We start from the raw sequence: 14,083 nt of genomic DNA on the forward strand, positions 1-14,083 counted from the left end.
TCACAATAACTTCTCCAGGAAAACTCTAAAAACTACAACTAATACTTACTTACATAATTACTTAAAACACAAAATTAACTCCAAAAGGGTATATAAAAACATTCAAAAAACCCATGAATCATGACTTTTTAACAAACTGGGTACTATCCCGGTGCTTTTTCTTAGAGGGGGGGGGGGTGGACTGCCTGCCCTGCTGCTGCTCTCTGCTGCTGTTATCTTTCTTCACATTCTCCACATACTCTCGCAGGAAAAAAACCCCAAAAACCTCACAAAGTTAACTTTAACACATACAGTTGTTTCTCTCAATCTCTCTTGTTCACTGAGAGGAAAAAAGGGGCACAATTTTTACAAAAGCAGGCGATGCAAAGACACAAAAGTCTCTTAGGACCAGGTGGTAACAACGGTGACCATTGCAGCTTATCAACTTCTAATTACAGTGATGAAGTTTGAATTAGATACCATATAGTTTGTGATTTTTTGGCTATTTTGTCTCTTTTTGAAGCTGTCTGAGCCACCTGTTTCTGCTCAGCTGTTTCTGTAATTGTTCAGCATGGCCTTGGAACTTTTTCTGCACTGCTTCTGCCCCGGGGGTGCCCCCGCTCTCTGCGCACACCTCAGTGCTCCCCCATGTCCCCCTGGTTCGGGTGGAAACCAATCTAAATTTGGATTCTTTTCCTCCAGGGTAGCAAAGTTGGAACTTAAATAAGATTGTAGTGTTAAGAGTGACTCCAAAAGTGAAGCAAATAGTTCAGGATATATCACATCCTGCCGTAACTGAACAGATTCTGTTCGTTGTTTCAGCGTTTCCTCTGGAATTTCTTTCTCATTATTTCCTTCTCTCTGACTCTCCCTCCCTCTTTCCATGGGCAGCACGGATAGGAGTGTTTGCCCAGCAGTGGGAGGTAAAGGAATGAGCATACCCATAAGCAATAAGTCCAGAGAGCTCCTTGCACAAATCAAAACCCTTAAGCTGTGGCTTTTCTAAAAAGCAGGTAAATAAATCATGTGCTGCTTGCCTTTCCATCTTACCGTCAGCGCTGTTGCAGCCCTACAAGGTTTGGCAGCACGTTACGGCCAGGACTCTCCTCTGAGGTCGCCTGGGGCGCGGCACCGTTGCTTTTCGCCGTCCTTGCTGCGGAGGACCCGTCCCCTGTCGCCGACTCCCATGGCCTTCGCTTTTTAATGTCCCAAAGGTCCCAAAGGTCCCAAGGGTCCCATTTGTTCGGGCGCCATTTGATGAGTTTGGCGGGAGACAAGCAGCACTCAATATGAATGATCAGCAAGTCTCATTTATTGGCAACTCCAAACTCCCTATATAACATCAATAATTAGGCTCACACATAGTGCAAAAGCAAGCTCATTATTGGGTATTTCGTTTAAGGACAACTCCACCTAGTTCCACATTCTTGTGGTCGTTCATCTGTGCTGAATCCACATTCTTCTGATCACAGTGTCCTGTTCTCAGTTCACAGTTATCACTAAGGTCTTTCTGATATTGCAACATCTCATACCAACTTCACTCCACTGTTGTTTAATTCTTTCTCAGCTAATTGCTGCATGGGAACACGACCTTTGTTAGCTAGCCACTCTTCCACACTGTTGAGCTTCGGGAGCCTCCCGGGAAGCACCAGCCCTCCCCAGCCCACCCTTGGTAGGACTTTTCTTTTTCTCTCTGCTGACGATTTTATCCCCAAAACTGCCGTGGGAACGTTGTATCCAAGCACATCCTCCAGCCCTGCACTTTCCTCCTGTGAATTCCCTGTGCAGGGAATGTGGCTGTGCTTTTCCCTGCTCTGTTCACTGACAAACAAACCTGAGCCTGTGGGACTGTCAGAGCTCCTTCATGCAACGAAATCAGGTTGTGTTTCTCATGGCATGTTCTGGAGGAGCTTTTCTTGGTGTGTCTTGTGCTGCTGGAAATGACACAAGAGCCAGGAGGGAACAGAAGCTGCTGCTGCCCGTTGGCTCAGGGCCAGGGAACCAAGTTGTGCTCCCGGGCAGTTGGGCCCTGCTGGAAGCAGAGCCGCGTTTCCCTTGAGCAGCTCAAGCTTGTGACAGCTCCAAACAGGAAACCTCAGCAGAAAACTCTTCCTCCAAACTCAGCTGCTTTCCCTCCTGCAGCTGTTTGGGAAAGAGCCTCAAAGCACAGACTCTGCTGGGAGCCATTGGTGCATTTCCTCCCTCCCGGCAGCAGCAGCTCCTGAGCCCTTCACGGGCTCCTGGCCCTTCCCAAACCCTTCAGCTCCCTTGGAACTCTCAGCACTCACTAACATGTGCATTTCTTTCATATTTAAACTGCATTTAAACTTCTCTTTTTCTCTCCTCTCTATCTTTTTAATCTCCTCTTTATCTCCTTTAATCCCGTCAGCACCAGTAGGATGGGGCTGGAGTCTTGGGGTGGGTGTGGGATGAACTGAGGATCCAGCAGAGAAGGGCAAGGCAGAGGGGAGAGGACTCAGCCAACCCTTCTCCTGCTCTCTCCTCCCCCAGTCTCCAGCTAAAGCAAGTCAGACTGGAAAGGATCCCACAAATGCTGTGTTCTCCTCCCTCTGAGCTTGGCTGGGGATCCTCAGCTTCAGCCTGGTGCAGTGATGGCTTAGATTCTCTAATTTGAGTTTTTTGGCTAATGCACTAAATAATGTGGTGGGTTTAGCACTGGCTGAAATCTCCAGGGCACTTACTCATTTCTCACTGTGAGATATGGATTAGGAGAAGGGCAAACCAGGCTTAAAACTTAGAACATATAAAGAAACTTTATTAACAGGACTACAAGAATGAGAAACCAGAATAAAACCTCCAGAAACCTTTTCTCTCCCTGAATAACTTTTTTTTTGTTTTGTTTTAACAGATAATGTAGAGATAAAACATGGGGTTTTTAGACAGTATTAATTATAAAATAGTTTTTATTAGATTTTGTTATGTCATGGAAACATTTTTACAAGAAACAGGTTTTTTGTGGTTTTTTATTTTTACAGATCCTAGCTGCCTGGGAAGAAGTTTTGCTATCGTGACATTTTTTGTCATTTTTACAGCCCTCCTAGAGGTGTGTCTATGGGTTATGAATTCATGGGGTGTTATTTTAAGGATGAGTTGTTTGAAGGCAAAGGTTCTCTTCATTTGTTTTTGTGATCATCATTGGAAACAGAAGTTTTCTTCTCTCCCTGGGGGCAAAGGGCATTTTATTATTTTTATTTGTTTTTCTGTTCAAACTTTTATGGGATAACAGTTACTTTAACATGTGTTTGGTTTCTTTAATGGATGCTTTTGGTTAGATTTACAGTTTGAATATTATTTTATACTTTTTTCATTAATTAAAGGAGTTATTTTGTATATCATTGTTTATTTCTATGGCTTTACTATAAGAATATTTTTGTTTCAATTGCCAGTTTTTAATTTCTTTTCTATCTAAGATTTGACTTTTTTTTTAACTCACTTTGATGTTTTTATGTTGTTTTTTGGTGTGTTGCTACTCTGTCCTTTTCTGTCCCTGGAGAGATGAACAAGGTTTGTAGGTCTCATGTCTGTATTGAAAGGGTTAATATCTTGCCCAGGCTCATAATCTTCCTAGTGTTCCAAATAAATAGGTACTGTGAGGGATACATATCACAGGTGAGCACCCACTGCACAATCTGCTTTGGATTAAATCCCATCTCCGTCTTCATCAGCTCACAGTCACTGTGACACTATTCCTGCATGGAAGAAACAGGCTGGGATGGCCCTTTCTGCTTTTGGTCCTTTTATTGGCAAATGAAATATTCTATTTGAAAACCTTCAAACCCTGGAGTTTCTTTGTATTTTCACCTGAAAATGGTGCCAGCCGAGGTTCCCAAGTGTGTGGTACGTGTTTGTGTGCACAGAGCAAAGGTGTCAGCCTGTGTGCGTGGCCCGGGTGTCTGTCAATGTCCATTGAAGCAGACGGCTGGAAGGGGGCTCTGCCCGCCCTGCGCTGCTCCGGGGCTGGGGCTGGGCTGGCAGAGGCTGCAGAGCGCTCTGAGAGGCACAGCCTCAGCCCCGGCCGGCATCTTGTGCACGGTGGCACAGCCTCAGCCCCGGCCGGCATCTTGTGCATGGTGGCACAGCCTCAGCCCCGGCCGGCATCTTGTGCACGGTGGCACAGCCTCAGCCCCGGCCGGCATCTTGTGCACGGTGGCACAGCCTCAGCCCCGGCCGCCATCTTGTGCACGGTGGCACAGCCTCAGCCCCGGCCGCCATCTTGTGCATGGTGGCACAGCCTCAGCCCCGGCCGCCATCTTGTGCACGGTGGCAGCTCTGAGGGCTGTGCGAGGGACGCTCTTCCCCAGCGCTGTTTCACGTCCTTTCCTTTCCCGGGATGGCATTTGGAAATATTTCTTTGGCCCTATCAATACACAACTCACTGTCTTACTCACTTCATGCTTAGAAGGTTCTAAGAAGAAAATGAAAAGCATAGTGTGATTACGATGAGCAAAACGTAATCAAGAAAACAGTACTCCATAGTGTAGGGCCTACAGAGCAGGGATTTGTTTATTCAATGCCAGGAGTGAGGAGGAAAGCTCCACCACAAACTCACTTGTCCATTCTTTGCACAGGACAAGCTTTTAAACTTTTTTAACTTGATGGGCACATTCTATTTTCCTAAGCTTCATATTTTCTAATTCCGTGATTATGGAAGCCCTTGCAGCAGGGCTCTGCACGAGATAGTTGTCAGCCTCCTGGTGGTTGTTTTGGATGAAGGCTCAGGAGCTACCTGAATTCAAAAGCCCTGTTTGTTACACTTCAACACTTCCCTTTTCTGGGAATTCAGCACAAACTTATAGTCAGTAAGTTCTGCAAGTTCTCTTGCTGCGTGAGGCCACATTGTGTCTTTCATTCAGCAATTCATGAAGAAAACACAAATTGCCTACTGAGACCCTTCTGCTCCCTTCCAAATCACTACTCAAGAGCAAGCCTCAGGCACATGCCCATCGTCCCTCTCTGCCAGCAGCTCCAAGCTGCATTGCACAGTGCTTGCTGTGCCCCAGAGAGCACCAAGCAGGCTGGCCTGGTGCCCCTGAATATTTCTGCAAAACCCTCTGCATTTCACACCTTTGCTGTGGCTCAGTGCAGAGCTCCAGGATTGCAGGCGCTTGGTCCCAGAGCTGTGTGAGGCACTGGCTCGTGCAGATGTGCCCTGACTTGCTGTCAGTGCCTCACGCTGGCCTCGGTTCCCCTGGCAGAAATGCCGTGCCTGAAGGACACTGCCCTGTGCTGGAGCCTGCGGAGCAGCCCGGCTCCCTCCCCCTGTGCCCAGAGTGCTGCACACACTGCTGACCATTGCCAGGAGTTCCAGGGCAGGCGGCAGAAGAGCAGCAATGGTCAGGCAGGGCAGCAGCCCTGGGCTGCTCTTTGCCTTTCTCTCGTCCTGTGCAGACTCCAGACAGCCCATGGCACCAGTGTGTGCTGTGCCCAGCACGGCGCCGCTTCCCCTCAGGAGCAGCCAGCTGCCAGCTTGGCTCTGAGAGCGGAGGATTTGCCTGGTGCCAGCAAGAGGCAGCCAGGGCCAGGCTGCTGCCTCTTGCAGCTCCAAGGGCCTCCTTCCAGCCTGCCTCTGCCGAGGCTCAGGCTTCTCTGGGCTCTGTCAGGGCTCTGCTGGGGCTCCAGCCTGGCCAAGGCCGGGCCCGCTCTCACCTCACAGGCGCTGACAGCTCTGCACCACAGGAGACCTTGCACAGCACCCTCACTGCTCTTTCTGCTTTCTCTCTTCAGCCAGACTCTCCTCCAGCCAAAGAGATTTCTCTTAGGGATACAAATCCAAGTGGCAGGAACCCAAATGTTCTCGAGTCACATCTGCACAGCCTGCATCTGCACAGGATGTTTGCGTTGCACCGCTCCTCCTTTGGTTTTTCCTGCAAATGCCATTGCTGTTTCTGCCTCAAATAGAAATGCCAGAGCTGGGCAAAACTTGGCCAGTTGGCCATATTCCAAAGGCAGTGTGGTCTGGAGAGGATGAATGAAGAGGAGCCTTCTCCCCTTACAAACTGTACCAAAGAAGCCATCAATGTCACTTTCCACCTCTAAGAAAAAACTGACAGTTCAGAAGGAAATGTTGAGCTTTCTCACAGGGTCAGAAGGAGAGAAATGTTCCAAAGGAGTTGAGATTTGAGAAATTTTATTTAAAATCCTACTCTACAATCCTACACTACAAACCTACACTACCATCCTGCACTACAATCCTACTCTATAATCCTATTCTACAATCCTACTCTGCAATCCTACTCTATAATCCTACTCTAAGTTTTTCATGGAGAAGACAGTTTATAAATTGATTGTTGCATTCCTGCCTCCTCCTTCCACTTCTTCACGGCAACGATGAGAGGTGCCAAGCTGGACCCAGGCATGGCCGATGTTATAAATTGATGCTGCAGAAAGGAAAATAAAACAACAAGAAAGCATGATTTTCCAAGCTAAGAGCTTCAAAGGCAGGGGAATACTTTTTAAATGGAAAGGGGATTGAGTCAGAGTAGGTCAGGGGCATGGGGCAAGAGTGGCACAGGTTGCCCCAAGAGCTGGTAGGTGGCCCACCCCTGGAAATATCTGAGGTGTGAGTATCCTGATCTCTTGAAAGATGTCCCTGCTCATTGCAGGACACAGACTAGATGACCTTTCCATGTCCCTGTGTGTTAGTTTGAGATGAATTGACATTTAGGGAAAGAAGTAAGAAACCCCGCACGGAAGTGATTTCTTTGAGAGAAGCTGCTGGGAGCTTCCTCTGTGCCTGAGACAGGCCAATGGCTGGCTAGTTCTGAGAACTGACAACATTTTGCACCATTTAGAAATGAGATGTGCCTCTGTGATGATGCACATTTTGAAAACCACCAGCCCGGGCACTGGCCCTCTTTGCTTCCGGAGCCCGAAGGTAACGGAGCTCTGGTGAGGCCGGCCCTGCTCGCCCACGGCCTGTGCTCCTGGGGGAGGCCGGGCCAGAGCCCAGCGGCTCCCGGGCGGGGGATGGAGGCTGCGGGACCCCGGCCCCAGGCTGGGCCAGGCTACGGCTGCTGACATCTTGCCCACACTAAACCCTCTCCCCGGCGTGCAGCGACGGCTCCAGGCCGAGCCTCCCCTCCCAGCGGCTCCCGGGCAGAGAGAGGGGCCCAGCACAGCCTGAAATCCAACACCGTGACTGCCATGACCTGGGTGAGATTGAACCCTTTCACTGCACAGGTGAGACCTTTCTTATTCTTGTGGGCCTGCTAATAAAATTTGTTATTCCTTTGAAGTTTGAAGCCTGTTTTGCCCTTCTCCGAATCCAGAGCTCCCAGCAAGAAATGAGTAAGTGCCCTGGTGATTTTAGCCAGCGCTAAAACCCAGCACTCCCTGCCAGCCCAGCCCAGTCTAGGATTGCTCCCCACTGTCAGCTGAACAGCACCAAGGTTGGAAGGGAGGAGGATGGGGGCTCATCTGATGCCTTGGATTTCAGTGGAGGAGGAGCCCATCCCTGTTTCACCTGCAGCCCTTTTGGCATTTTACCTGCAGCAGCTCCTTGGCAGACCAGCGCTGCGCCTCGCCTTTCTGCAGGCAGCAGCTCAGGAAGTCTCGCAGCAAAGGCGAGAATTGCTCGGGCTGCCGCAGCTGTGGGCTCCCTTCTGTGGCTATGTGGAATTTAGCCTGGAGAAAAAGGAAACACAAGGCTCCACCTGCTTCTTTCCCATCTGGAACTGCTCTCCCAGAGCCCATTGTTTAAGCTCCACTCTGCAGTGGCAGTTTTTGCCCTGGCAGAGAGGCAGACATGACTTTCCTGTAGCATTTGGATGACGACTTTCCTGTATCATGAAAAAACCCAAGCCCCAAAGCCACAGCTTTGCTAACATCCAGCAGATCTTGCCTTGGCAGCTGATTTCATTGCCTGATCTAGTTAGTGGCAACTACATCAGCAAATACATGTTTCCTTCTCGGAGGATTCCCAGCAGCTTGGCAGCCTTTTTGGAAGAGGGATTTTGCTATTCTAACTAACTGTACTATTTCCAAGGATTCTTACATGAAAAGAATCTCTGCAGTGCTTGTTGGTCCCTTAAGCACAGCTGCCATAAAACAAAACTCATCCAGCTTATTGTCTTGTTCTTGAAAATGATGGTAATTGGAAGAAAAGAAAGGAAATGCAGCAGGTGTTCCTCAGGGAAGGAAACAAACCTTTGGAATCTCATTTTCAACACAGACACATTAAGATGCCTCCACAAATGTATGGGGTTGAAAATGCCTGTTTGGGCACACAGGAGCCACCTGCAGCTCTGTCTCTCAGCACTCTGAAAATTTCACGTTCCCTTACGTGGCAAAAGGAAAATATTCATGGTGAAATCAGAAGTGTCACCCCTGTGGTAAGCCTGTGCTCGTTGGATTCTCAAGTCAATGCATTAACGCTGTGCCCATCCCAGAAAGTGCCAGGAAACAAACAGGAGGTTTTGGCAGGCTCTCCCCGTCACCAGGCTCCAGCTTGGTGATATGGAGAAAGTGGCTTGGGTTATGAAAGAAGGTGGTCACTGAGTGTCTCAGCAGCATTGCACAAGAAGCAGAAGAGACTCTGGCTTTACAGCCTCATCTCTGGGTTTCAGACAAGTTTCCCTGTGAGAAGAATGGGGCTGCACTTCTTCTCTCAAAAGCACTGTTTTAGAAACTTGGTTTGGTTTGAGTTTCTTTGCTTCATTTCTGGAAAGATAACACCAGCTCTGAGATGCTTGTTTCCTATTCTTGGGGCCATCTACACAGCCACAAGAGCTGGAACGACTTCTAAGGCAAAGCAAAATGCTGCCTGAGAATGGAGATGGTTTGGGCGAGGTAAGGCTTGAGTTCCCCCAGTGCTGCAACCAAAGCTCCAGCAGATGCTGATGTGCTGCAGGGCCATTTGTAGAAGGGGCCTTGGTGGAAGTACTTCCAGCAGATGGCCATGGGATTTTGTGCAGTGAGCAGAGAACACGGGACAGGTGAGAAAGACAGCGGGATCAGAGAGTATTTGCTCCTTACCGATCGAGCAGTGAAACTGTCATAAGGAGTTTTTTGTTCGGCCATTTCAATTGCCACAATTCCAAAAGACCACACGTCCACTTTGGGGCCATATGGTTGACGCTTCACCACTTCAGGTGCCATCCACCAAGGAGTCCCGGTCACCGAGCACCGCTGATTTTGCTCAGGGGTGAGCTGAGCAGAAAGGCCAAAATCAGCTGAGGAGAAAGCAAAATACTCTTTTAATTTTAATACTCTCAATTAGGAAACCAAGCCAGAGAATTCCCCAGTGGAAGTTTGAGAATGTGCAGTTGAATTTCCTGGACAACACTCCCTGCTCTCTTTCCCTGAGGCTTTAGCCAAGGAAATATGAATTGGCTACTTCAAACATCCCCCCATTTTTTACACTTCCTCCAGCAGTGCCTTTTGTTCCCCTGAAGGTTTAGATTGCAGCTCCCTCCCTCTGGAAGGAACACACACAGACACACACAGAGCAATAGCACTCTTGGCTGCTTGTGGTTCCTTGTCATAGCTGTGTGCACCCTGCAACTGTGCCTTCAGCCCACAGCAGGGGGGACCCCTGCACTGCCAGCAGCAGCATTTTTGGGGAGCTGGCAGTCACTGAAAGCAGCCCCACACCCCCCATTCCTGGAAGGCTGAAGCTGAGCAAGAATACACTGACCCAGCTTGACAGAGCCGTCAGTTCTGAGAAGGATGTTGTTGCTCTTGACATCTCGATGGATCACGTTGTTGGAGTGAAGAAAATCCAGTCCTTGCAGGCACTGAGAGAGAAAAGAGAACCAGGGGGGCAAAAAGTAGTGCTGTGAGTTCATCGCACAAGCAAGGAAACAGCTGTGGAAGGTTCCCTTTGCAGGGGAATGGGGAGGAATGGCAGAACACAGCGCCATTGAGAGCAAGAGCCTGCTGCTCCCACAGGAGCAGAGCAGCACCTTTCTCAGTGCAGAACTGCAAATGCCAATGCAAGAGACAGAGATAGAATACAAGAGCAGGGGATAAGAGTACAGGAAGTGAGTCCAGTGAGTGTAGGGGCACTGGCAGACAGTTCCCTTGAGATGCTCTTGCTTGCCCATAGCCGAGCAGCAGCACAGAAACCAAGCTTGGCCCATGAAATCACTCCCATTCTGAGCCCCTGTTTCCCAGACAATGCAGCTCAAGGCCTTGGAAGCACAGATGGGATCCCTGACCTCCCGACTGACAGCTGCAATCTCTCCTTCAGACATTTGAATCTCGTCGATGAGATCTCTCAGAGTGCCTCCGTCCATGTACTCCATCACCAGCCAGAGTTCCTCATGCACAAGGTAGCTGAAAAAAGGAAACAAGGCCATGCAGGTGAACATGCACGGCTAGGTTGGTTTTTTGCTTGAGTCTTGTTTCTGGGTCCCTTGGAGACAAGGGCAGAAGTAAAGGCATAGACATTGCCTCTAGGCTGTGCAGTGTTTGCAGTCTGTGCTGTCTCAAGGAGAAAGGCAGTTTAGGAAGAGCCCAGATAAAAAACCTGTCACGCATGGCATTTCTGGAAATAAGCACCTAGTCTTCCTGGCATGCACAGCAATGGAAAAGAGGGGCAACAATGCAAGGGCAATCCTCTCTTGGATGGTTCATCAGCATTTAAGAAACTTGAAAAACTGAGTCCCAAAGAACTGTGGAGGCAATGAACTTAGAAGGTATTGAATTCTTAAGATAGGGCTGATGCAGGTTTTTGAACAATTTTCAGTCTGCATTTGCCAGGGTGGATTCATGCAGACAAAATGCAGTCTCTTCCCATCCATTGGAGATAAGTAGAGAAATAATCATTAACAACTCTATTTCCTGCCACTGACCAAAGTGGGGTTTTAAGCTCTCATGCTTGTAGTATGTAAACAACCATTCAAGGGATAGGACCGTGACCACTCACCTGGCTAAGTAATTCACGATCCTGGGACTCCTATTACTCTCCATGATCCTGATTTCATTCATGGTTAGTATCTTCCTATTCACTCCTTGCACATTTATTTTCTTTATGGCCACCTCAAATGACATTGAAAAGGAGTAACTTGAGACAATTGGTAGCATGAGACCACAACACACATGGAGCAAGTGATTTTGGAATGGCACAGCCAAGCTGAGCCAAAGTGCCTTGTGATTAGACCTCATCACCGGAGTAATTAGGGAGTGACATTCCAACAGCCCATTTCTCTGCTCCCTTGGGGGTCAGTTACAGGACATGTGGCCACTGGCGATTTGCCTTGTCCACAAAGCCTGTTCCAAGTGCAATTTGCAGGCTGGCTCCAGTCTGTGCTTCTTGTGCCTTTTCAGCACAGCTCTACTCAAAGCTCCAGCCACAGCTGTCAGCAGTGGGGAAAGGCCTGGAGAGCAGCAGAGGCTGCAGGGGCTGTTGACATTTACCTCTCCTCCTGTTGCAATGTCAAGTGCTCTGGAAACCTCTCCAAAACCCCTAGAAAAAAAACAGCAGCAAAGAAAGGAGAAGCCATTTAGATCTTGCAGTGGAAGCCAGTCCAGACAGGAGAGCTCTGCTGTAAATGCCTAAAAGCTGCAGGTTGCAGGAGGGGTCTGCCAGAAGGCAGATGATGCATTTTCCCCTCAAGTGCCTGGGCACTGGGCCTGTTCCTGAAGCCTTGGGCTTTACTGCCTCAGCTCCAAAAGGCAGCTTATTCCTTCATCTCGGCTATCAGCTTCTAAACTGTGCAATTCTAATCCTGAGCATGGAGTATTTCCTGTAGCAAACTCTTGGAGAGAAATGTTCCTGAGAACTGTTATCTGACAGCTCTCATTGGGGGTAGGTTGTGCTTTCAGGCAAGCAAGATTCTTCTCCTTTCATTAGTGTGGCCAGATGATTTGGAGACATCCAAAAATGCGAAGGAAATGAATCCTGAGCTGTCCCACACTTGAGAGACAAGCAGATTTACCAGGTTCTGTTCCTTGCTGCAGGCAAGACCTTGGCAGCATGGAGATGTCTTTGATAATGCCTTCTGAGCACACTTGACAAATTCTGGCCAGTACTGAGAGATGGGGCAGACTAAGCCCGCTGTCTAAACATGTGGACAACTTGTCTGACTTCCCACTTGATGGATATTCCACCAGTGAAACACCTGGCCCGTGGCTGTGTAGAAGTGACTGTGGTTGGACTCACCCGCTGCCAAGACTTTCCAGTTCAATGTATTTTGTGATGGGATTTTCCTTGTTCACCATCCTCCCTGAGGGAAACAAAATGCAAGATGCTGACTTTCAGGCAGAGATCCCAACTTGCAGGAGATGCCAAAGGCAGCCCCGCTGTCTGGGGCTCTGAACCCTCTGTGGTCAGCTGGGCAGCAAGCACAGCAGCAACAAGACAGGCAGTTGTGCAGTACAAATGGGCAGCAGAGAGACTGATTTTGTCCAGTCCTTGGAAGGAAATGAAGCGCAGAGAGCACAGCAGGGCACAGCACAAGGCTGGCAAAGGCCAAGCATGAGCACTGACAAGCAATGGCAAGAAGACTCAGCCAGCCTGAGCCCCTGACAAGCTGTGGCCCCCGTTCAGGACACAACAGCATTGCCTTGGAGATCAGACACAGCCAGGTGCAGATCAAGGCCCTTTTGTGTCCCAGCAGGTGAAGGTAGACACCAAATCAGCTGGGATCTTTTCTCAGCCCCACCAGGTCTTTTCTGAGAGCACAGCACTGGCAGCTGTTATGGGCAAGAAGCAGATTAAATGGGTTGTGCTGCAGAATCACAAAGGGCTTGATGTGTTTCCCAGAGACTGATCTGAGCAGGGCTTGGGCCAATAGGTAGGATTCTAAGAGTCATGGGAATGGCTGGGAATCAGGGATGAAAAAGTGCCATGGATCTGAGGAATACACAGCACAGGGGCTGCAGGCTCGCTCCTGAGAAATGCCTGCAGTGCTGTTTTATCTGATCACACCACGTCGATGTGTCTCTTGGACACATCTTTAGAAAAATAAAACTAGGATACTAATTACAGATTGTTATACAAGTATCTGTTTCTTCATTGTGGGCCCAATGAAAACATCTCTTGCTCTCTGTTTCTGCTGTCACCTGATGTTCTTTCAAAGGAGTCCTCACTGACAAAAATACAGCATTCTCATAAAAACCTTGTAGATGTAGTAGAGGCAATAAAAACAGTCCTAAAAATGACACCAGTAAGACACATGGGGCAGAACAGCTCTTTCAGGATGGAGAAAAAAAAACCTACCAAAAAACCACCAAAACCAAAACAAAAATCTATAAAAAACACCACACAGAAAACAGAACCACAACAAAAAGACAAAATCCCAAATCAGTTTCTGTGAAGTCTTTTGGTGCTGACAACAGGTGGGAAGTCGGGAGTCTAAGGAGAATTTAGGAATTAAATACTCTGTTCAGTTTGGCCACTACCACACAGAACTTGCATAGATCATTTGCTAGGCCACAGCCTCCTGCTGATCCAAGAACAATTCCTGCTTCTGCCTTTAGTGGCAAGGGAATGCCAGGCAAAGCCGAGCCAGTCCAAGCTGCCCTCAGAGGCAGCAGGAACAGCCAGAGCGCTCTCTCGCTGCCTCAGAGCACAGCAGTTCCTGTGGGGAGTCCTAAATGTCTCTGGGACACCAAAGTGAGGAGGATCATTTGCTACAGCTCTGCTGGCACGTGCACACAATACACTGTCCCTCAGACAAGAAATACACCAGACGTACTCAATTGCTCCACGAAGTCTCCCAGGCTCTCCTGGAGCTGAGCAGCAGATGTGTCACTGCTGGAAATGGACAAACTGCCCCGGCTCCACTGCTCAGCTTGGGGAACAAAGGCTCCTTTAGATGCTGCTGCTGCTGCTGCTGCTACAGCAGATTGAATGGAAGAGCCTGTGTAGATCTGAGAGAAGAAAGGAGTTTGTGTCAGGAAGCTGGCTGGCAGAGATTACCCCGAGTTCCCTTTTCAAATGCAAGCCCTTAGGAAGTTGCTGTTAGCCACATGCAAAGCTCATCAGCTGGATTTTTTGGATGCCCACTTCTGGAACCAAATGGTCAAAACCCAAGGTTGGTTTTAATCAAGTTGATGGCCAGTTTCATATTCCATTTTCCTGGATTTTCTGAAGGATGACTGCAACAACGACCATTGCACTTCCTCCCACGGATCCCTT

The 14,083-nt window shown here is 48.7% G+C and overlaps 2 protein-coding genes across 3 annotated transcripts in view; both read right to left on the bottom strand.

Moving 5' to 3' along the window:
* The window catches only part of LOC147646664 (serine/threonine-protein kinase PAK 3-like), a 208,693-nt gene that overhangs the window by 189,577 nt on the left and 5,033 nt on the right, over positions 1-14,083 (bottom strand). Inside the window, exons 6-14 of one of the 2 annotated variants that reach the window (XM_086873117.1) lie at positions 13,641-13,815; positions 12,104-12,167; positions 11,359-11,407; positions 10,868-10,980; positions 10,158-10,275; positions 9,635-9,734; positions 8,974-9,170; positions 7,486-7,623; positions 6,235-6,377 (exon numbers count right to left, since the gene is read on the bottom strand). In XM_086873117.1, coding sequence (XP_086729243.1) covers positions 6,258-6,377; positions 7,486-7,623; positions 8,974-9,170; positions 9,635-9,734; positions 10,158-10,275; positions 10,868-10,980; positions 11,359-11,407; positions 12,104-12,167; positions 13,641-13,815 — 1,074 coding nt within the window. In that variant the 3' untranslated portion in view covers positions 6,235-6,257. Of the gene's footprint in view, positions 1-6,221; positions 6,378-7,485; positions 7,624-8,973; positions 9,171-9,634; positions 9,735-10,157; positions 10,276-10,867; positions 10,981-11,358; positions 11,408-12,103; positions 12,168-13,640; positions 13,816-14,083 lie in introns of both variants that reach the window. The other variant, XM_086873116.1, reaches the window with a different exon arrangement.
* The window catches only part of LOC147646666 (uncharacterized), a 713,664-nt gene that overhangs the window by 147,507 nt on the left and 552,074 nt on the right, over positions 1-14,083 (bottom strand). The gene's annotated exons all lie outside the window — the stretch shown is intronic.

The sequence above is a fragment of the Cyanistes caeruleus genome, unplaced genomic scaffold (genome assembly GCF_971803275.1).
Source record: "Cyanistes caeruleus unplaced genomic scaffold, bCyaCae1.hap1.1 HAP1_SCAFFOLD_87, whole genome shotgun sequence".
Lineage (NCBI taxonomy): Eukaryota > Metazoa > Chordata > Aves > Passeriformes > Paridae > Cyanistes > Cyanistes caeruleus.